Source organism: Periplaneta americana, chromosome 3 (assembly GCF_040183065.1).
Source record: "Periplaneta americana isolate PAMFEO1 chromosome 3, P.americana_PAMFEO1_priV1, whole genome shotgun sequence".
Taxonomy (NCBI): Eukaryota; Metazoa; Arthropoda; class Insecta; order Blattodea; family Blattidae; genus Periplaneta; species Periplaneta americana.
The window spans coordinates 130,008,260-130,031,252 of NC_091119.1; the positions used below are offsets into that span (position 1 = coordinate 130,008,260).

Genomic DNA, 22,993 nt, shown 5'->3' on the forward strand with positions numbered 1-22,993 from the left:
CTCGAACCCGAACCGCCTGTATGACAGGCTGAAGGTCTGATCATTTAGCCACCGCAGGGGATTGCGTATGGTGTATAAGTCAGGCAATGAACACACAGTGGCACACAGTTCAGGTCTGTCTTCAGTGAGTAAGGCAGTCAACAATCAACATGCCGAAGTAAAACAAGTAGTTAGTGTAATTTCCACCAAGTAAAACAAGTAGTTAGTGTAATTTCCACCATTTGCTTATTTATTTATTTACATATGTGCACATACATAGGCTGTGTCCAGTTACAACGTTCATGTGTAAAACAAGTAGGCTACCGGTATTCATAATTAATTTCTACAATCTGGCATTGGAGACGGTAATACTCGTATATGGAGACAAAAAGAACCTACAAACATTTCTAAATGAAGCCGCCATGGTGGTCTCGCGGCTAGAACGCTGGACTTAAAATTCTGTGTACCCGGGTTCGATCACCGATTTTTTAAATAAAAAAAGAAATCATTTGTCTTTTCAAATAATCTTTAAATTCAACCCCTAAAACATATTTTTGCACTTTCTCATTTTTCTGTTGCATGTTGTATCCGAATTTCAATTTTCGAAACAAGATTAGGACTACAAAGCCTGATTTTGAAGGTTAGGACTGCCTGCTTCGAAAGAATCAATCTGTTTTAAAACTTATATTCATTTATATTTCAAAGTGGTGCACTCTATTTCGAAAACTTCTTGGCCGCCGTGGTCGTTCAGTAATATTGATCACTCACATATGGTCACTCATAAGTTCTTGGAAAACATCTGCAATATCCATGTGTATTGTGGGAACCGCCATCTTCACTGTTGAGCCTTGAACTGCAGTTTAAACGGCAGAGGACTGCCCATCAAGTTAAACTCAAGTTAACTCAAGATTAACTGGTAGTTAAAGTTTATAATACGAAGCAAAACGAAAAACTTCAGTTTAAACTGAACGTAAGGTTTAAAAGGCGTTTATAATACCAGCCCTAACTCAGCAACTTTACTTGTCAGTAATACGGCAACATTTGAAGTGTGTATAATTTGACTTTGTTACATTTTGTTTTACATAATTAACTTTAATCTCAAATAGAATGATCAAAATCGATTATTTCAAAGACATATTCCTCTTTGTCTCATCCTCTGAGACCGGAATGAACCACACCATGAGTCATGTCATGACACAAGCCAATAAAGAACTTCAGATAATTTTCACAATCGCAGCAGACAAAATTATATTAGGTCTATTAGTAATGGATTGTAGATAATGTTTGGAAACTCCCTATATGAGAAAAGATTGCTCCTTTCCTGTGAAATTGAATTCTGCAGAAATGTACGTAATACCACATCATTGATAATTGAAGGCGTGCAAGTGAAACTTCCAAAACGCCTCCAGCTACTCCTGTGTTCAGAGCTAAGACGTCTCGTGTAACGTAAAACAGGAGTGGGCGCAGACAGAACGGAAGCCTGTTCTGGCTTTCATCAGTGCACATTCAACAAAAGACTTTAATTGGGTGTTGACCTTTCCATAAAAGGTAATAAAAGCTAATGTCCCTTAACAATAACGTTTGGCATTTCGTCGTGATGAAAAAATTCTCTAGTGTTTGCGAACACAGGGCGTTGAACTTCTGAATATTTGACTCTTTTGTTCCCGGGTGTTACTTGCAAATCGAACAACTACGTAATGATTGGCAGGCCACATCAAAGATGACGTATGGGCCAATGCGTATGATGGATGGCAAGCAGACATGAGAGAATAAGGACTGAAATAAAAGGATATAGAAACGGATTTAGTTACTTTCTTTTATCATCATTTGCTTTAAATTTGGTTACCATAGCCGCATCTGTTCTCTTCTCGTAAATCCCATCTTTAGCTCAATAATGTATCCTCTAAAGCCCAAAACTTTTATTACTGATCCATTTTTTAAATAATGTTTCACAAACATCTCGTTCCCCACACATTTTGTCCATGAATATTCTTCCAGGCAATTTTCAATTTATTTCTTTCAGCAACTTAAATATTCTAATGCATATTAGTTTCGGGTAGGTCTAGTTAGATCAGTCCTAGTTAAGTTAGTCTGAGTTATTTATTTTAGGTTATAATCAAGCTGCGGACTTTTAGGCACTAAAAACAGTTGAAATAGGCAGGCAAAATAGGCATTCAAACTTCTAAAACAGGCACTTAAAAGGCACTAACAAATTTCTAATTCTCAATGGCTAACACGACCATAGCGTAGCATTATACACTACTTTCTATAGTAATGTCATTATGGCAATGAATAATTAAATATTTGTCCAAATGTTGTAATGAGAACTGATGTCTATTGTCTGCAAGAATTTTCTTAAATTCGGAGAAACTCCCTTCCACTTCACACGAAGTGGTGTGGCAATACTTCAGGGATCCAGTCTCGGCTGGGGACCAAACCAGTGGGAACGCATAAATGCCAATGTATTTTCCAATCAGGCTTCTGATGACTTTTGCTTTGGCATAGCCTATCTCCACGGTATGTTTCACGTATTACAGCAGAAAACTCAACTCCATACTCAATTCACAAACTCACAAAACGGATACACAATTTAAAACAACTATCCTAGTCAACAATGATTCATGCGGCTTTCGAAAGACATTTTTTCTTATTGGTTGATTTTAAATTATTCGATTTCTCCGCGCTCTGCTGGCAGTAAAACGTAACTCACAGAATTATCGATAGTTCTACATCACATCCCTCCGCTAGATAAAAAAGAAATAAATTACAGATTCAAAAAATGTCGATAGAATGGTCAGTAAATTCAATACGGATATTTAGGCAACTTTTAGGCATTTATAAGCAAATAGGCATTTACTAGTGAAATAGGCAATTATAGGCACTATAGAATTCGCATGTAATACTCACAGTGTCTTAAAATGGATATGTAACCTAAAATCTTCCGCCTTCAGGTTAAGGATTAAAATAGGCATATAAGCATAAATCCGCAGCTTAGTTATAATACAGCATTTTGCGGTAAATAATATCTTAGCCTAATGTTAGAGCTGTCGATCTACTAAAAAAAAAAAAAAAAAAAAAAACTGATCGGTTATTCCGATACCTTTAATCGATTAATCGACCGGTAGGACATCCTTGACGTACTCCTCTCCCTATTTCACTTCCTTCTGACATTTCACTTTCTGAATTCTGTATGGCAACTTTGTACATTGTCCTTTTATGAACAGGAAAAGAAAAACTAGCGGGAGTCTATTAGTCCAGTAAAGAAATGTTTGTGATTCACTGGCTAATGTTTTATTAGAAGAGTATATGCCACTTCAAAAGGGCATGTTTATTCACAAAAACAGTTGTTGAAGATGAAGCTGTACAATTATTCTGAAAACATCAGTGACACATTAACTACAACCAGGGTTGTGAGAGTAAATTACTTGTACATATTTTACGTGCAATTTACATGTAAAATACGTAACGTAGAAAACTGTTTTATACACAGAGTAATTAACTAACATTTATTGATTTTGACAATCTAAACATCAATATTACTTCATTCCTTTTAAGTTCTCATAAGAAAAATGTCTGTTGCAGCAGAAAAAATATATTTTTTGTGATTTTATACAATAGTTTTTACATAGATTATAATATTTATTCATACTTACTTTCATTCACTCTAATACTTGGAAAAATAGCAATGTTTTGTTTACTTTCGGTTTGTTTGTTGGAAAAACTCCATAACATCCTAACTAATTAATTTTTGGGGTACTTTATATATATATATATATATATATATATATATATAATAAAACACAACCAATAATGAATAAACCTAGCTTTAAGCAACTAATATCACTTGTTAAATACATTTTGACAATAAAAACAAAAATAATTAAACTAAATAGTTTTTATTGATTTCCCGAAAGTTTTGTTGTGAAGTTTTAAAAATAAACGAAAAAAAAATGTAAAAAATTGTACAAAATTGTAAAAATTGTAGAAAATTACTAAATTGTAAAACTATAAAAATTTGTAAAAATTGTAATTGTAATATTGTAAAATGTTGACATGTTCCACATCTTAAAGCTTCATTGCTCATGTAAGATCTATGGAATAAAATAAATGAATGAATGAATGAGCAATAAAGACGTTTTTATAGTAAAACAGTTCAAGATAAATATTATGATTTGAACATAATAACTCATTAAATGTAATAATTTTCCAAATTTTATGTGGTAAATGACTAATCATCAAAGAGCTGGAAACCTTGGCTGAACAGACTTTTTGTACGTCAGAACATTAATACTTACTTACTGGCTTTTAAGGTTCATTGCCGCCCTCACATAAGCCCGCCATTGGTCCCTATCCTGAGCAAGATTAATCCAGTCTCTACCATCATATCCCACCTCCCTCAAATCCATTTTAATATTATTTTCCCACCTACGTCTCGGCCTCCCCAAAGCTCTTTTTCCCTCCGGCCTCCCAACTAACACTCTATATGCATTTCTGGAATCGCCTATACGTGCTACATGCCCTGCCTATCTCAAACGTCTGGATTTTATGTTCCTAATTATGTCAGGTGAAGTGTACAATGCGTGCAGCTCTGCGTTGTGTAACTTTCTCCATTCTCCTGTAACTTCATTCCTCTTAGCCCCAAATATTTTCCTAAGAACCTTATTCTCAAACACCCTTAATCTCTGTTCCTCTCTCAAAGTGAGAGTCCAAGTTTCACAAGCATACAGAACAACCAGTAATATAACTGTTTTATAAATTCTAACTTTCAGATTTTTTGACAGAAGACTAGATGACAAAAGCTTCTCAACGGAATAATAACACGCATTTCCCATATTTATTCTGCGTTTAATTTCCTCCCGAGTGTCATTTATATTTGTTACTGTTGCTCCAGGATATTTGAATTTTTCCACCTCTTCGAAGGATAAATCTCCAATTTTTATAGTTCCATTTCGTAGAATATTCTGGTCACGAGACGTAATCATATACTTAGTCTTTTCGGGATTTACTTTCAACCCTATCGCTTTACTTGCTTCAACTAGAATTTCCGCGTTTCCCCTAATCGTTTGTGGATTTTCTCCTAAAATATTCACGTCATCCGCATAGACAAGAAGCTGATGTAACCAGTTCAATTCCAAACTTTCTGTGTTATCCTGAACATTCCTAATGGCATATTCTAGAGCGAAGTTAAAAAGTAAAGGTGATAGTGCATCTCCCTGCTTTAGCCCGCAGTGAATTGGAAAAGCATCATATAGAAACTGGCCTATACAGACTCTGCTGTAAGTTTCACAAAGAAACATTTTAATTAATCGAACTAGTTTCTTGGGAATACCAAATTCAATAAGAATATTATATAAAACTTCTCTCTTAACCGAGTCATACGCCTTTTTGAAATCTATGAATAACTGATGTACAGTACCCTTATACTCCCATTTTTTTTCCAATATCTGTCGAATATAAAAAATCTGATCAATAGTCGATCTATTACGCCTAAAGCCATACTGATGATCCCCAATAATTTCATCTACATATGGAGTTAATCTTCTCAAAAGGATATTCGACAAAATTTTGTACGACGTCAACAAAAATGATATTCCTCGAAAGTTACCACAGTTAGTCTTGTCCCCCTTCTTAAAAATAGGTACGATTATGGACTCCTTCCATTGTTCTGGTACAATTTCCTTTTCCCAAATTGCAAGTACAAGTTTATAAATTTCGCTAGATAATGCCCTTCCACCCTCTTGTATTAATTCTGCTGGAATTTGATCAATACCTGGACACTTGCACTTTTTCAGATTTTCTATAGCAATTTCGACTTCAGAAAGTGTGGGTTCCGGTATAAATGGCTCAGCAGTTTGTATTTGAATTTCGTCCTGATCATTTCTATTTGGCCTATGTACATTTAGTAGTTGCCCAAAATAGTTTTTCCATCTGTTCAGGATTGAATGAGAGTCTGCAAGTAAGTCACCATTCTCATCCTTGATCAGGTTTACCCTTGCCTGATATCCGTTTTTAAATTCCTTTATACCCTTATATAAATCTCCAATGTTTTTATTCTTACTATTTGTTTCTACCTCATTCAGTTTCTCCTTCAAGTAATGTCTCTTTTTATTCCTAAGTGTACGACTTGCTTCCCGTCTTTCATTGAAATAATTATCTCTATTCTCCACAATTGGATCCTGTAAGAATTTCAATTTTGCCTGTTTCGTTCTATCTACTACAATGGAACAATCTTCATCAAACCACGGTTTCTTTTTCTTAGTTTCATGATAACCTATCCTCTGCTCAGCTGCAATTTTGATATTATCTCGGATATTGTTCCACACGTTATTAACATCTAACTCTTCCTCAACTTCGTCAGCAGTTGCTAAAGCAGCAAACCTATTTGAAATTTCAACCTGATAACGTTGCTTAGTTTCCTCGTCCTTTAATTTCAGAATATTGAATCTACTAATATTAGCTTGTTGCTCTACTCGCTTGGCTATTGATAGTCTTTCTCTTAATTCTCCAATTACCAAATAATGGTCAGAATTACAGTCTGCCCCCCTGAAAGTTCGAATGTCTACTATACTAGTGTGCCTTCTTTTATCTATCAAGATGTGATCTATCTGGTTATGTGTCATTCCGTCTGGAGACGTCCACGTATATTTATGTACCAGCCGTACCCGTGCGCTCCGCTGCACCCGTTAGAAATAAATATAAAGTAATTACATAATTAAAATAGGACATTTGATCCAAGGAACATTCGTGTTTGACAGAAGGATAAATCGTTTAATATGTTACTTAATTTAAATTCTATTTAAAATATTAAAATGCGATCATTTTGATCCAGAGACCACTCATTTGGTGCAATGACAATTCCTTTAACATGTTTCTTAATTGTCATTACCAATTATTTTTGGAAAAGCGAAAATTATCAGAAAAATTTTGGCTATAGATTTATTATTATATTATATTATATTATATTATGTAAAAAGTGTGTTGATAACGGATGTACTCGAATTAGAAAGTTTTTAATTTGTTGTGGGAGCGCTTGAATCTCAGGAGGAACAGCTTTTACAACAGCGCAACATAATCTGCTTGGCTCATTACCCAATTTTTTTGCATTGCATTTATTGCATATATATTTTATGTATTTTAACACGATTCAATTGAGCATAGTTAAAATTTGAATTATAAAATAATGGATTGCTAAGCTAACGTACTATTACTGCATACTAAATCAATACACTCTCGTTGTTCGTTAATTCTCTGAGATAAAAATGAATATGTTCATAAACATTATTTTAAGAAATACAGAAAATGAATATACAGAATAACCTATCAAGTTTTCTGTGCATAAGAAGCTATTTTAATCTTACCTGTCCTCAATTCACTCACAAGTTACTGTAATAACTTTATAGTATTATGTCCATCCAGAGAAACTACACTTTCCAATGATGAAAATATTAATATTATGTTTTATTTAACGACGCTCGCAACTGCAGAGGTTATATCAGCGTCGCCGGATGTGCCGGAATTTTGTCCCGCAGGAGTTCTTTTACATGCCAGTAAATCTACTGACATGAGCCTGTCGCATTTAAGCACACTTAAATGCCATCGACCTGGCCCGGGATCGAACCCGCAACCGTGAGCATAGAAGGCCAGCGCTTCCAATGATGAAATAATAATTAATTATACAAATCGGTTAATTTAGCTTCCGATATTAATTCATAAAACACAGAAACATTGTCTGTAGGCTATCTTTCATAGCTTTCGATTGTTGTGTCCAAGGCCCCTTATAACGAAGTCATTTGTTTTTTATTTCAATACACCGCCTTAGATGGCAGTTATTTTAATTTTAAAACTCATTTATCTCATTAAATATCAGTCCTATCAAAATTTTTCAAAGAATAACACTTATCAGAAATTATTTTTAAAGAAACTTTTGTTATGTAACATTTTTCACAAAAATAAATAATAAGCGAGATATTTCGATTTATTTAATTCAGGCCCCCTTATAACCCCCCTTTTAAATAATGTATTTTGAATGCCATATAGCCTAAAATCTAAGTTACAACGAACTTAATTTATATTCCAATTTTCATCGAAATCCGTTCAGCCATTATCGCGTGAAAAGGTAACAAACATACAGACAGACATACAAACAAAAATTTCAAAAAAGCGATTTTCGGTTTCAGGGTGGTTAATTATATATGTTAGGACCAATTATTTTTGGAAAATCGAAAATTACCAGAAAAATTTCGGCTACAGATTTATTATTAGTATAGATATAGATATGCTTATGGGGAAATGTTGTACTCTTGACAATTACATTTTTTGATGTGGCAAAGTTGACTAACCTAACTCCATTGTCACTACTACTTACGTGTAGGCTCTCTTTTCCAATTGTTGGTTTAAAAATATCCTCCCGTCCTACTTCAGCATTGAAATCCCCCAATAAAACTTTCATGTGATATCTAGGTAACTGATCAAAAGTGTGTTCTAATTCCTCATAGAAGCTATCCTTTATATGGTCGTCTTTCTCTTCTGTAGGGGCGTGAGCATTTATAACTACGATATCGCACCATCTACCTTTAAGTACTAAATACGATAACCTGTCACTGATAAATTCGACCTTTTTTACTGCTGATTTTATTCTTTTATGTACAAAGAATCCTGTTCCTAATTGGTGATTATCGTTTCCTTCCCCATAATACAATAAGTAATCGCCTATTTGTGAAATGTCAATCCCATCTAACCTAACCTTTGTTCTTAACTTCTATGATAAAATGTCTAGCTTTCATTAATCAGGTAATCTTGTCGTACTTTAATTTTTATTGTAATTGTAATTGTAAATTTAATATTAATTGTAATCTTATTGTTCATGTTATAGTTGTAATCCCCTGGTAGAGGGGCAGAGAAGGCCTGACGGCCTTATCTCTACCAGGTTAAATAAATAAATAGGCTTCTAATACTAATACTAACCTCTTGTACTCCCACGAAGTCTATTCTATATCTAGCTAATTCTTTTGCTACTAATGTTACCCCTCCTGTTCTATAAAGACTAGTTACGTTCCATGTACCAAATCTTATAACCTTTTTCCTTTGCTGTGGTCGTGCCCGGAGAATCAGTCCCATTCCGAGGGTTACTGTTAGGTTTCGTAACAAGCTGTTTTTTACGGTGATGGATTGTTATCCCTTCGCCCAACCCCCAAGCTGGAGGACACCCCTTATCGGCTGTCCACGACTGCTTATTCAATATATTCGCAGCTACCCTCCATATCTGGAGGCCGTCTCCTCTATCCGCAACCTGAGGACGCGCCATGCCGTGGTGATAGGGACCCACAATACATGGTCAGAACATTAATAAACTAATTTTTTCAATTTTAGCTTCCACTGGCATTACTATCTTTGTTGGTCGTAGGCCATGCGTACAGTTCTGTGTAGAAACCTTTGACTTCATCCGGTATGAATTGCAAAATCTTTTTAAGGTCTCCATTTTTTTTTCACATTAATTGGTAGCCTCGAGTTATATGCTAGGTTTGTTGGCAGTTCAAAGGGTAAACTTTCTTCACAAACTGAACAAAGAAAGATTAAAAATAAAAGTTCTTGGAGGTTTTTTTACGCATTTTACATTTATTACGTTAATTACGTATTATTACACGTATTTTACTGTAATGTAAACAACCTTTTTTACGCGTAAAGTCCCAACCCTGACTATAGCAGTAAGTTGTTTACATTCTCAGTAGGAGAAACTAATATAAGTTAATACAGAGTCAAAAATCTACTTGGTCCCTATAAACTTCCAGTCCAAACTGATAACGCAATAACATCTTTGTTTTTGTTCTATGGTTTATTTAATGACTATACATAAACTGCATTGGTTATATGGAGCCCAATGAAATGCTTGGATGTTTATGGTTGATATAAAAGTTGCGAGAAAGCGGTCGTGACCTCATTTAAGGTGGAATCCCGATGCGGCGAAGGGTAGAAGTAAGTCAGGTTTACCAACCTCTCTCAGGTATGTACTTCGCAGATGGCCAATAAAGGAATTGAACTGAAAATGTAATTCCAGGTCCAATGTTACGAATCAGTGATTCCAGATGCCGATAACCTTTCAAGTTAAAGTTATTCAAAGATAAAGCACGTCAGCTATGATAGAAAGTTTGCCAGATGTCCGCGATTTTAAGTACTATTTAAAATTATAACCATAATATTGTAATTCCTTCCCGTATTTTGAAAATTAGCTTACACATTTTCAGAAAAAATAATTATGGGTAATACAGATTTGGTGAAAATTTACAAGTTTTTCTGAAACCGATATGTAAGGCTTTAAAAATTGTCTGTTTTTCAATTCAAATGATGCGACGTTGTAATTTTTTCGACGAATTGGATATGCACCATCTTCAGAACCATCTCTAAACCATAAAATTTATACTGTTCTAGGTAGTAGTTACACACGAACATAATTAGACTATAATACGAAATTAAACGCTAATTTCATAAAACTTAAATAAGGATTTAAGAGTGTCGTTTAAATAAAAATTACTATCTATGCCACTATGCTGTTAACAATAAGTATCCCCGTATGCAAGGACCCCTGCGTTGGCTGAGTGGTCAGACCATCGGCGGTTCGGGTTCGAGTCCCCATTGAAAAATCCATAGTGACAGCTGTGGCGATCGCAGTTTTTTTTTTCCAGGGATCTTCCGTTTCTCTATATTAGGCATCAACATTAATTCGTACGATCTTCATTCCGTTACGATTCCACATAAGGTCTAATGACGCACGGAGGGGTTGATCTAGAGACGATTAGGGTTGCTTGATAATACCACAGTCTACTATATACAGTCACGAAGCTTGAGTTTTGAGAGTGCTAGAAACAATAGACTGTGACAGTACTATTTTGTATTGCCTGTAATGAGGCGATATTAGCGATCCTAGTGGTGAGCAACTATCTAATGTTTGCATATTTACTACGTATTGAGCTTCGCGACTGTATATATTAGACTGTGATAATACCTGAATACGCAGCGAACTTTAGCGTAGTCGATCAGTGTGGATTGGAAAACCGCCTAGCTCGAGGGTAATTGCAATAAATCTAGGTCGCAGTGTTGAGCTGTAGTGCTCCTCTTCCGAAATTCAATTCAATCCCAGTAGACAAATGAACCACAGAGTTGTCTCAATGGTCAGGACAAGTACGATTATACTGAAGCGCCGCCGAATATGAGTTCCTTATCAAAACTTGTTCCTTTCTATGCCTTCTATCACGCCCTAAAGTTTGTAACAAACTCAGCCGAACACCCTTCTTGTACGTATGTAGTCCTCTGTTTGGTGGTCCTTTTGGCAACAATAAAATGAAAAAAATATATATTTTAAACTATAGTGACTATTTAGACGAAATGGCATAATTAGAAAGGCCGGCGTAACTCAGGCCGTAGCACGTTTGTCTACTGATCCGGAGCAGCGCTCGCGTGTTGGTTCGAGCCCCGCTTGGGCTAATTACCTGGTTAGGTTTTTCCAAGGTTTCCCCCAACTGTAAGATGAATGTCAGATAATCCCATGGCAAATGCCCGGCTTTGTCTCGGCAAATACAATTTCGCTTCATCCGTTACAAATTCCACGCGATCTTTCCCGAAAAATTCTGGTGGGAAGCCATCACCTGTGAACAAGGTCAGGTCAATGACGCTAGGTACTTTATATTTTATAAAATACAGTGGTACACATATTCGATCTGAAAGTTTGAGATTAAACGAGTACCAGTGAGAAGTGTTAGGAACGCTATTTATGTACTGTACTTACTCAATACGTTAATGTTAGCTGAATCCAACACTTGTTTCATGCTCACAGCACTGTAATAAAATTGCACACGATCTACGATATTTACAGAGGAACTGTGAACATTCTATTCAATTAGCAATGCAAGGAAAAGAGAAGGATATTTACTTTTATGATAACACTCCGATTAAAGTAAAGTTCCTGTAATTCGCAAATGTTTCCTCTTGCGTTATCAGTTACCACTTTCAAGGTAATGAAGTGAAACCCAATTCTCATAAGCAGACTTATTTCCAATTTAAACAACTCAAATAACGCAACATCCTACAGCGGTTCCGAAACTCTTGACTGCAGCTGCAAACCACACATGAATTTTTCAGTAGTCTACGAATATGCACTAACCAGCTGTTGGAGTTTATGATACGAACTGACGAAGGGATAATGCTAACTACTGAATTATACACGTTTATGTCTGTTTGTATGTTAAATCAGAATACATGATGTGTTTTGTTTGTACCATTTTCATATTAATTTGTGTGTTATATGGAGAGTGGTTGGATTTAATCATAAGTAAGGGGTGTGAAACCTACAAAGTAGGACTTGTTTTGCAAAGCACGTACGGTTAAAAGACCCGTGCACTGGATTTAAGGGCAAATTCTTATAGTGTTGTGCGCCTACCTACCTACCTGTCTGTCTGTCTGTCTGTCTGTCTGTCTGTCTGTCTGTCTGTCTGTCTGTCTATCTATCTATCTATCTATCTATCTATCTATCTATCTATCTATCTATCTATCTATCTATCTAAATCTAAATCTAAATCTAAATCTAAATCTAAATCTAAATCTAAATCTAAATCTAAATCTAAATCTAAATCTAAATCTAAATCTAAATCTAAATCTAAATCTAAATCTAAATCTAAATCTAAATCTAAATCTAAATCTAAATCTAAATCTAAATCTAAATCTAAATCTAAATCTAAATCTAAATCTAAATCTAAATCTAAATCTAAATCTAAATCTAAATCTAAATCTAAATCTAAATCTAAATCTAAATCTAAATCTAAATCTAAATCTAAATCTAAATCTAAATCTAAATCTAAATCTAAATCTAAATCTAAATCTAAATCTAAATCTAAATCTAAATCTAAATCTAAATCTAAATCTAAATCTAAATCTAAATCTAAATCTAAATCTAAATCTAAATCTAAATCTAACCTAACCTAACCTAACCTAACCTACCTACCTACCTACCTATCTATCTATCTATCTATCTATCTAATCTAATTTAAACAGAAATAGGAAATGCTGATTTTTGTTTATAATGTTTATTACTGTACAATTTTCGCTTTTATTTTAGTATATTTAAGGGAATACAAACTATTGTAACATTACACGACTAAGAAAGGTAGACCTTTGTCACAGTTTCATATACTTGATTAAACTGAATTTTTCCGGGGTTCGATCCCAGGTGGTGACAGGATTTTTTCTCGTTGCCAAACTTTCAGAACGGCCCCGAGGTTCACTCAGCCTCCTATAAAATTGAGTACCGGGTCTTTCCCGGGGGTAAAAGGCGGTCAGAGCGTGGTGCCGACCACACCACCTCATTCTAGTGCCGAGGTCATGGAAAGCATGGGGCTCTACCTCCATGCCCCCCAAATGCCTTCATGGCATGTTACGGGGATACCTTTACCTTTACCTTTATAGCACAGTCTAGTATATACAGTTACGAAGCTTAATACGTAGTAAATATACATCCATAGATGGTTGCTAACCACCAGGATCGCTAATATCGCCTCATTACAGACAATGCGAAATAGTACCGGCACAGTCTATTGTTCCTAGCACCCTCACAACTCAAACTCACAACTCTAGACTGTGGTTATAGCTCATTCGTTATCTAGTGAAAGCAAATGGATGCGTGCGCCGTAGCTCGTAGTAAGAACCTTATGATGTGGATAAGTGAGCTAAGTACAAGTGGAAACGTACGAGAGAGGGAAAGATTTCAGTCCACTTCTTTTTTCCCCTCACGAGCAAATAGGTCCCACGAGATAACGAATGACTTATACCTAACACTGTTGTCGAAATAATTATTAAATTATTTATTTCCGTATTACAGGCTTATTGAAGGCTGCTTCACATCAGATTCGATGACATAATTAAACGGTGATAATAGCGCAATGATGTTATTTCAATTACAGAGCGTTTAGCTCGGCTCCCGGTCGGAAACACGCGCATCAGACATGCTTTCATTCATGGATAGTTGACACAGACATGCCACGTCACACTACGCTTATTTTGTTATTAATGATATAATTTATTTTATTGAATGAGATATCATCAGCTTTAATTCCGGATCTATTGTTATAACTAGAGCAGGCACAGGTTTAGATCAACTGATTTCCAGCTAGCAGTCTAATATGTAGATAACATTATTTCAAAATGCAAATGTGTATTCACTGATACCACCCCACACGTTAGCATTACAAAATAGAATTGTTATGTACTTAGAGACAATATAAGAAGATAAAGTGCAAGCATTACGGACATTGAACTTTTGTGTATGAATAATTTTCTCAGAAGATGTCGGGGAATGTGGAATGCAGGACACCATTCTGAACAACTCCTCTAACATACAGTAGGTTAATAGCAGCTGGTAAAGCGTCGTAAAATAACCAATTAAAAATCATAGCTTAGTAAGAAATGAAAATTCTGTGTGCATGCTAGTATTAATCAAAGTTATATAGGCTACCTATGAGTAAAAATAAGCAGAAGGTTACGGATCGATAAGGACGCAGATACGTCGGTCATACAAGCATGTCTGATGAGCGGCCGGGAGCCGAACTGAACGCTCTGTATCCCACTGGCCATATACTTATTACTTTCTGCTTGTCCTGCATTGTCTTCACGATACACAGTCTACAGCTATTTTGACAAATTCGCCAAGGGTTCTGCTACCTGTAAATGTTTACTGTAAATTTATAAACCCCACAAAATTGAGAATGGAGAGATAAACGTTTAAAATAAGAAGAAAAGCATTATCTACGGGGGTGCTTCAAAAAGTGAGGTAACAAGAGCTCTCATGGACAAACTTTACTTCACAGGCAATACACTACACAATAGCAGAGCATTGGTACCGGTACGCATTAAAGTAGGCGCCGACTTACTGGAACGGATCCGTACGGCGCGTTCGGATTTTTATATTTGCATTATTTTAAATGGAGCATCGCCCACTTGGCCGTACCGCCTCTGTCCGCATGACAGGAATACGATAATTTTATTTATTACGATCAGAATTCTTGCCAGAGAATTCTAAACGGATGTCCGTACGGTTCAAAAGCGAAATACAGAATGTCATGGTAAATATATCGATTGCAAGTCGCTGTAATATTGAAGGTATAATGAAATGGATAACGCGAAGCTTCTTTTATTAACTCCAACAGTATGAAGAGTTTTATAATTTATGAAATTAGAATTATGCAATGTAATATGGAGAAAGAACATTTGGAATAAAATTGGGAAAATATTAAATTAGCCAGGTATGTCTTTCATAATTTATTCAAGTTACAGAGCTATTCATTTTATTTCAAAATTCAATTCAGAACACTATAATGAAATAATGCGTTCTGGCGGTAAATTACAAACTATTTGATGATTCATTCGAAAATGTAAACAAGTGAGCGATACTATAATAAAAATCCGAACGTAACGAACGAATTTTTTTCCGTTAAGTGAGCGCCTGCCTTTACGTTTCAACATAGTCACCATTCTTGTCCAAACACTTGTTCCAACGGTAGACCAAGACATCGATGCCGACATAGAAAAAATCCGCGTCAAGTCCCTGAAGCCACGTCATGACGACTTGCTGAACGACGGTATCGGTGTTGAATCTCTTACAACCGAGGTGCTTCTTCAATGGTTCGAAGAGATGGAAATTACTGTGTCTATGTCGGGGCAGTAGGGAGGATGGTCCAGTACCTCCCACCGGAAGCGCCGTTTCGCACCGTACACCTCAAAAAGGTGACGATGAATTCCTACTGGTAAGGTATCCTTCAGACACAAAACCAGCTACAACTGATACTTCGAGAGTCTGACGCAACGCATTCACCATCTAATGGTTGCGTGATAGCGCTGTGATCTGCTGCTACGATCCTGGCGGGAAATTCAAACAAGAGAGGAACTATGTCACCCGTGAGAGCTCTTGTTACCTTACTTTCTGAATCACCTACGTATTTTATATATTTACCCACTTGAGTATATTTTCTTTCTCTTTTTTTTTTCTTTTTGTTGCCTTCGTGATTTTTAAATGGTAGTTTAACGAAGATGAATCAATTACGCGTTATCAAGCATAGATGGAATTGATAGCGGCATGGTATCCTGGCGAAACGAACTCAGAGATTCTTCATCGAGTTCCTTGAGTGAAACATTGCAAAAAAAAAATCTCGCTAAGCAGTACAAACGGGATTTTAACCTACATTCGAGCACATCTCCGAAACACGAGTCCCGCTCGCTACCCATAGATCGAGACCACGCTGATGGCTCCCCTTCTTGATTATATCTATTACGAGTAATTATTTATTTATTTAACACATTTGCGTTCTTATTTTAATCCCTTTATATTATACTCATCTTGTTCTTATTTCCATTTCCTCACTCTCCGGTCGACAATATTTTTTATTCATTAATTCCTTTTTCTTCTCATTCTTCTATCATCATCATCATCATCATCATCATCATCATCATCATCATCAGCATCACCCATCATCATCACCACCACCATCACCAACACCACTACCTCTACCATCTACATCGAAATATCTTTTGCAGAGAATTGAAAAACACAGTTTAACAGAATACTTAATAATTTAAATTGAGAGGAAGACACAACCAAAGCTTCTTTCTCACTCTGTAGCGTTTATTTATTTGTTTATTTTGGACATGTTCCGCATTAACACCATCACAGTCGATAAAATGTCCTTTTTTAAATGACTATCACACTTTTACTACGTCACACTACTTTTGACAAATAAAACGGTACGAAAGGACGTCTTTCAACCAATCATGGCTGCTTATCGCACAATTTTATCGCGTCTCTAGCATTTGTTTATTTTTATCACTACCCTAGCATCTTTTTCTTTGTTTGCCAACATTTCAAACTGCACTGGTCTGGACGTCAAAAAACAGAAAATTACAAACCACTCCAGTCGATGCACAGCACTTTCAAATATGACTCATCTGGCATTCAAGAACAAGATTTAATAAAGATCACTGGCCATAGCTATGCATCTTCCCTGAAACCCTATTTACAAATAAATGAAGAGCACCATTCGGAAATCCTGAATAAGTTGAGAGATACACCATGTACATCACCGAGTTCACTTCTTTTACGCACACTCCAACTGAACCACCAAACACTAAAACATTCAAATTTGAAAATTGTACATACTTTCAATAATTGTTTCTTTTAAAATTATTCATGTTTATTTTTTATTTCATCGTCGTTAATTAAAAATTTTCTTGTTTATTTCATCATCCCTAATTAAAACTTTTCTAATACTCGTTTATATTATTTAGGTTATGTTATAGCTTCTACTATATGATATTATGAATAGTCACATATCAGAGATTGTTTAATACTAAGATTTATTGAAAATCATCTGTTAAGTGACGTTGATTACTGGGATCGGGATAATTGAAGTGGAATGCAACTGTTTTAATAAAAATGAAACAATCAACAAAGCCTTCTTGACCAGTAACCGTCCACAGAGTTCAATGAAGATTCCATAGTTGGCAAAACTGATAAGAAAACAGCTATTCATAAAATACTCTTGCCATCTACTAGCGTAATATTTATAATGTTGAGATGGTACAAATTTGAAGGCAGTTGTATTTTCGTAAGTCAATTAATATTTTATTGTATTGGAATACTTCGTTACTTCTAATCTTTATATACTTTCTTCTAATCTTGTAATAGTCAATTAAATCCCACTCGAGTTTTGATTTTCTCTAGATAAATCGAAACTTTTAGTGAGATTACTGTTGATAAAATAACATACTGAATCGAAATTAAACGAAGACGATACAATCAAAACTACCTCTTCTTTTATTTTTCATCCTCCTTATTTATTTATTAACTTGTTTTTATTAGCTACATATTTCGCATTGCCATCATCACTACATCATAAAGTAACCCTTTTTCCTGACAACTGAAACACACAGAATGTAAACAGCATATAATGGAGTGGAATCAAAACTACCTCTCCTTTTTTTCTCGTCATCCAACATTTATTTATTTATTACTTAATTTATTTCTTTATTTATTCACTTCTTTGTTTATTTTGGAAATATCCCGAATTACCGCCGTCACTACAATCAACGAAATATCACTTTTCTGACAACAGAATCATATAAAATGTAAATAGCACATTGAATGAAAGTTAAACGTAGTGGAAGAGACAATCAAAAATTTACTTCACTGAGATGGAGTAAAGAAATTAGATAATTTCGGGTAGCTGAATGAATATCAATAAAGCAGAAAGATCTCAAGCAGCGAATGTTAAGGAACGCGGTGTAATTTATGCTAAGCTGTGTGGATGCCATTGGGTGTATTCTGAAATCGCAGGATTAAGGAATTTTTCCATTTCAATAAGGGTTTTAGGTTTTTATAACAGTCGACACGGCTCTTGGACATTAGGGATGCAGTCAGAGGCGACTGGGGTTCTGTAGAGACTACGAGAGACAGTGAGAACAAGCCAGTGGCGCCGAAAACATTCTCTCATATTCGAAAAGTTTAACATTAAAACTCGTGGATCATTTCTAATTAGTTACTTCAGAAATAGAAATAATAATAATAATAATAATAATAATAATAATAATAATAATAATAATAATAATAATAATAATAATAATAATAAATATGAAAGTTAGAATGTATAAAAGTTATATTACAGGTTGTTCTGTATGGTTGTGAAACTTGAACTCTCACTTTGAAAGAGGAACATAGGTTAAGAGTGTTTGAGAATAAATGCTTAGGAAAATATTTGGGGCTAAGAGGGATGAGGTTACAGGAGAATGGAGAAAGTTACACAACACAGAACTGCAAGCATTGTATTCTTCACCTGACATAATTAGGAACATTAAATACAGACGTTTGAAATGGGCAGGGCATGTAGCACGTATGGGCGAATCCAGAAATGCATATAGAGTGTTAGTTGGGAGGCCGGCTGGGAAGATAATATTAAAATGAATTTGAGGGAGGTGGGATATGATGATAAAGACTGGATTAATCTTGCTCAGGATAGGGACCAATGACGGGCTTATGTGAGGGCGGCAATGAACCTCCGGGTTCCTTAAAAGCCAGTAAGTAAGTAAGTAAGTAAGTAAGTAAGTAAGTAAATAATAATAATAATAATAATAATAATAATAATAATAACAATAATAATAATTAGAGCCCGGATGTTAGGCAAAATGCCTTTTTTAAACTGAGCGTATGTATGAAAGACCTATTAGAGATAAACACGTTTCCACACATTTGGGGACGAGAGGCCCAATTTTTATTTATTTTTATTTTTTGCCTATTTTACCTCCCGTTGCCTATTTTAAGGTTAAATGCCTTTTCTAGCCTTTTACGTCGTTATTGTACATTTTCTATATTTTAATGCATTTAAAAAAACCGCACATAAATTATATCCAAAAACAAAAAAGACCGGTTGTATAAATTAAAAATATGTATTCACCTCACACAAATATTTTCTTATCCTCCAGCAATACATATGTTTCCAAGAAGTCATAAACTTTTCTCCCTTACCGATTCCATCTTTCATGTCACTTAATAAAGTTGTTTGAACAGTATAACCCTCAGTCCTCGGGTCACTTCGGGGTTTACCACCGAAAGAAAGGGGATGAGGGAAGTACTGAAAGCAAGTCTCCAGGTCCCGTTACTGTTGTCGCTTGCACGCACAAGTCACGCGTACTTTGAAGTCTCTAATCCTTTCTCACACCTCTCTTTTTGAGAAAATACACAGTCGGTTTTTCCCAATCTCTGAAAGAAAGTAGAGACAGTCCTTCAGTCCTTCTGAAATAAGTTGTTTTAAGTTGCTCCAATCACTTCAGTAGAAATAGAAAGATCTTTTTCCACCATGAAAAACGTTCTCTCTGACAGGCGGCTCACTGTGACAGTTGACAACTTAAAAAAGCAACTTTTTGTGACACGTAACAAAGGAAAGTGAATACTGTATGAGATAGTTTATTAAGTATTTGTCTATTTTTTGTCTGTTTCCATGAATAATAAATGCCTATTTCACTGCCTATGTTTACTATTTTAGTGCCTATATGCCTGCTTATTTTAATCAAAATAAATGCCTAAACATCTGGGGCTCTAAATTAATATTAATATTAATAATAATAATAATAATAATAATAATAATAATAATAATAATAATAATAGTAATGATAGTAATAACAGGATGTTCTGTATGGTTGTGAAATTTGGACTCTCACTTTGAGAGAGGAACATAGGTTAAGGGTGTTTGAGAATAAGATGCTTAGGAAAATATTTGGGGCTAAGAGGGATGAAGTTACACAACACAGAACTGCACGCATTGTATTCTTCACCCGACACAATTAGGAACATTAAATCCAGACGTTTGAGATGGGCAGGGAATGTAGCACGTATGGGCTAATTCAGAAATGCATATAGAGTGTTAGTTGGGAGGCCGGAGGGAAAAAGACCATTAGGGAGGCCGAGACGTAGATGGGAAGATAATATTAAAATGGATTTGAGGGAGGTGGGATATGATGATAGAGAATGGATTAATCTTGCTCAGGATAGGGACCAATGGCGGGCTTATGTGAGGGCGGCAATGAACCTCCGGGTTCCTTAAAAGCCAGTAAGTAATAATAACATAATGTAACCTTTTTCACTTGTTATAATAGAAACTAGCATAACGCAAGGTACAAGTTCTTCTATACCCGAATTATAACAAGCTTCTAATTTATTTCAAGTAGGGAACAAAATGACGGTGAAAATCTGCTGACTATACTTGTAATTTATGTAATGACACTTTTAAACCGGAAAAGCTATTTATTCTAGTAACGACGGGATAAATCGGCAAAGAAAAAAAGTTATAATTTTATACATTATAAATCATTGCCGTCGAAAATTTTGAGAGAATAGAATAAATTAAAGAAACCGCTAGTCGTCGTCGTCATAATCATCATCATTATTTTAAAGAATTACGATCAGAAACCAATTCCCCCTCCAAAATGTAATTTAACATAGAGTTGGCTGAGTGATCCTTACCTCATGCCTTCCTTGATTTTATGGCCTTTAAGTCTGTATGTTATCTTATTATGTACAAGATTCTAGGATCGAATCACTTTACCTGTTCTTTTCTTCTTTTGTTTCTTAGTTACAATACTGATATAAATGTAAGATCTATGGAATACAATAAATTTAATGGTTATTTTACCCTTCATTAATTTCTATACTTGCACAGCATTGATTCTTTAATTGATTCAAACATGTATAAGTAAACAAAAATACAATAATAATGGTAACAATAAAAAATTACTGAACCGTTAAAAAAAAGAGGGGGATTCGATCCTAAAACCTAAAGCATGTTCGTAAAGTTATGGTGGGTTTATGTAAGATGAAACGCGATAGAGATGTGAAAACAGCCACTAAAATTAAAGTTTAACTATCCAAGTTTCTACATTGCCATGGTTACCTATCGACCGACTATTACAGGGCATTCATTCTTCATGAGATTGACAGCAGTTCTCAGATCGTATACTATAGTGTTGAGGCCACTTGCCATATTCCCATGCATGTTCATTGACAAAATGTGAGAATTTGGACTCTCAAAAAACCACATGCCATTGTTGGGCATAAGCTCAACAGTCCGAAAATTAATTGCATTATCTCTTGTAAAGGTGCGTACACACTTAGCGAACGAACAACGAACGAACGACAAACGAATGCATTCGCTGATTGAAATCGGAACGTGTGTACGTCGCAGCAAAGGCAAACCGATCGTATGGTTTACCTTCGGAAGTGATCCGTCGCATGTCGGTACATCAAAGGAAGTTGGTATTCGTTGTGGACGGGATTTGCCACTAGTTTGTAGTTCATAGCAGAACGCAGCGCTTAGTTCAATTTCACCAACAGGATGTCGAAACTGGAGTGGATGGAAGACGCTGTTATAAATCTTATTAATGTATATAGGGAGCAGGAAACTTTATGAAATCCCAAGCATCCTACTTACCACAATAAAGTAAGAAAACGTCATGCTATTGGAAAGATGTTCAGCTGCAAGGTAGGCGAGTCAAACACGTGCAAAATTTGAAAATGATTTTTATTTATTTATTTTCAGTGGAGACATATTTGTTGTTTATTGTAGGGAGCAGAAGTCAAAAAGAAAATTGAATCCCTACTGACATCAATCCGGACGGAAAGACAGAAATTCAAAAAGATCTACAATGGGGAGTGATGAAGTGGAACTTGGTTCATGTTGTTCTTTTTGGACAAATTCACGCCCAGAAAAAACAAAGTTCCAACCTTGTTCACACAAAATATATTATTGGCACTGAAAAATGCCTTTTCGTACGCATGATGAGCATTCGACAAACAAACACAGACAAATCTCTCTTTTTAGTATTTTAAGATAATTTATTGTCAGTGAGGTATCCGTATATTGAAACTTTCCCCTGTCTTGCAGTCGTACCTTAATAAAATCTTCCAGTTCCTCAATTATAGCTGTACATACTTCTGGAAGAATCCTGGTAATCAGCTGTTTCGACACTTTAAATAAATACATTAAACTTGTATACGAATCTCCTGTAGCGAGATATCGAAGTGTTAATGCTAGCCTTTCCTGAATAGGTACTGCTTCTCACCTGCCTGTGTCTTTCTTGGAAAATTTTGGCCCTATTTTGCTCAGTAATATTTCGAAGTCTTGTTTTTAAATGCGACAGAAGTTGTGAAACTGTCCAGATTCCATTCGATGTAAATCATGAAGCAAGTCAGTGCCTCTATATTGATTGCGACTTTCGTAGAGTGGCGTCTGCCACCATCGCCTTTTGATTATTAACTTTCTTTTTGTTAAACTGCCTATAATAACAACGGCTGCACTTGCTATAATTATATCTTCGTCTGTCATTATTGCGGATAATCAGCGAATGTGAATGTTTTCTGACCATTTGCTGATGATTTATACGTTGCTCCAAACAGCGAACGAACAACGAAGTTTCACTTCATCATTCGTTCGTT

The 22,993-nt window shown here is 35.4% G+C and overlaps 1 protein-coding gene across 13 annotated transcripts in view; it reads right to left on the minus strand.

The window, feature by feature from the left end:
* Positions 1 to 22,993, minus strand: part of ATP8A (ATPase phospholipid transporting 8A1) — a 415,740-nt gene that overhangs the window by 371,641 nt on the left and 21,106 nt on the right. Inside the window, exon 1 of one of the 13 annotated variants that reach the window (XM_069821594.1) lies at positions 11,759 to 11,825. The exons of 11 other annotated variants lie outside the window; for them this stretch is intronic. In XM_069821594.1, the coding sequence (XP_069677695.1) occupies positions 11,759 to 11,798 (40 nt within the window). In that variant the 5' untranslated portion in view covers positions 11,799 to 11,825. Of the gene's footprint in view, positions 1 to 11,758; positions 11,826 to 22,993 lie in introns of those variants that run through there. One more of the 13 variants, XM_069821588.1, reaches the window with a different exon arrangement.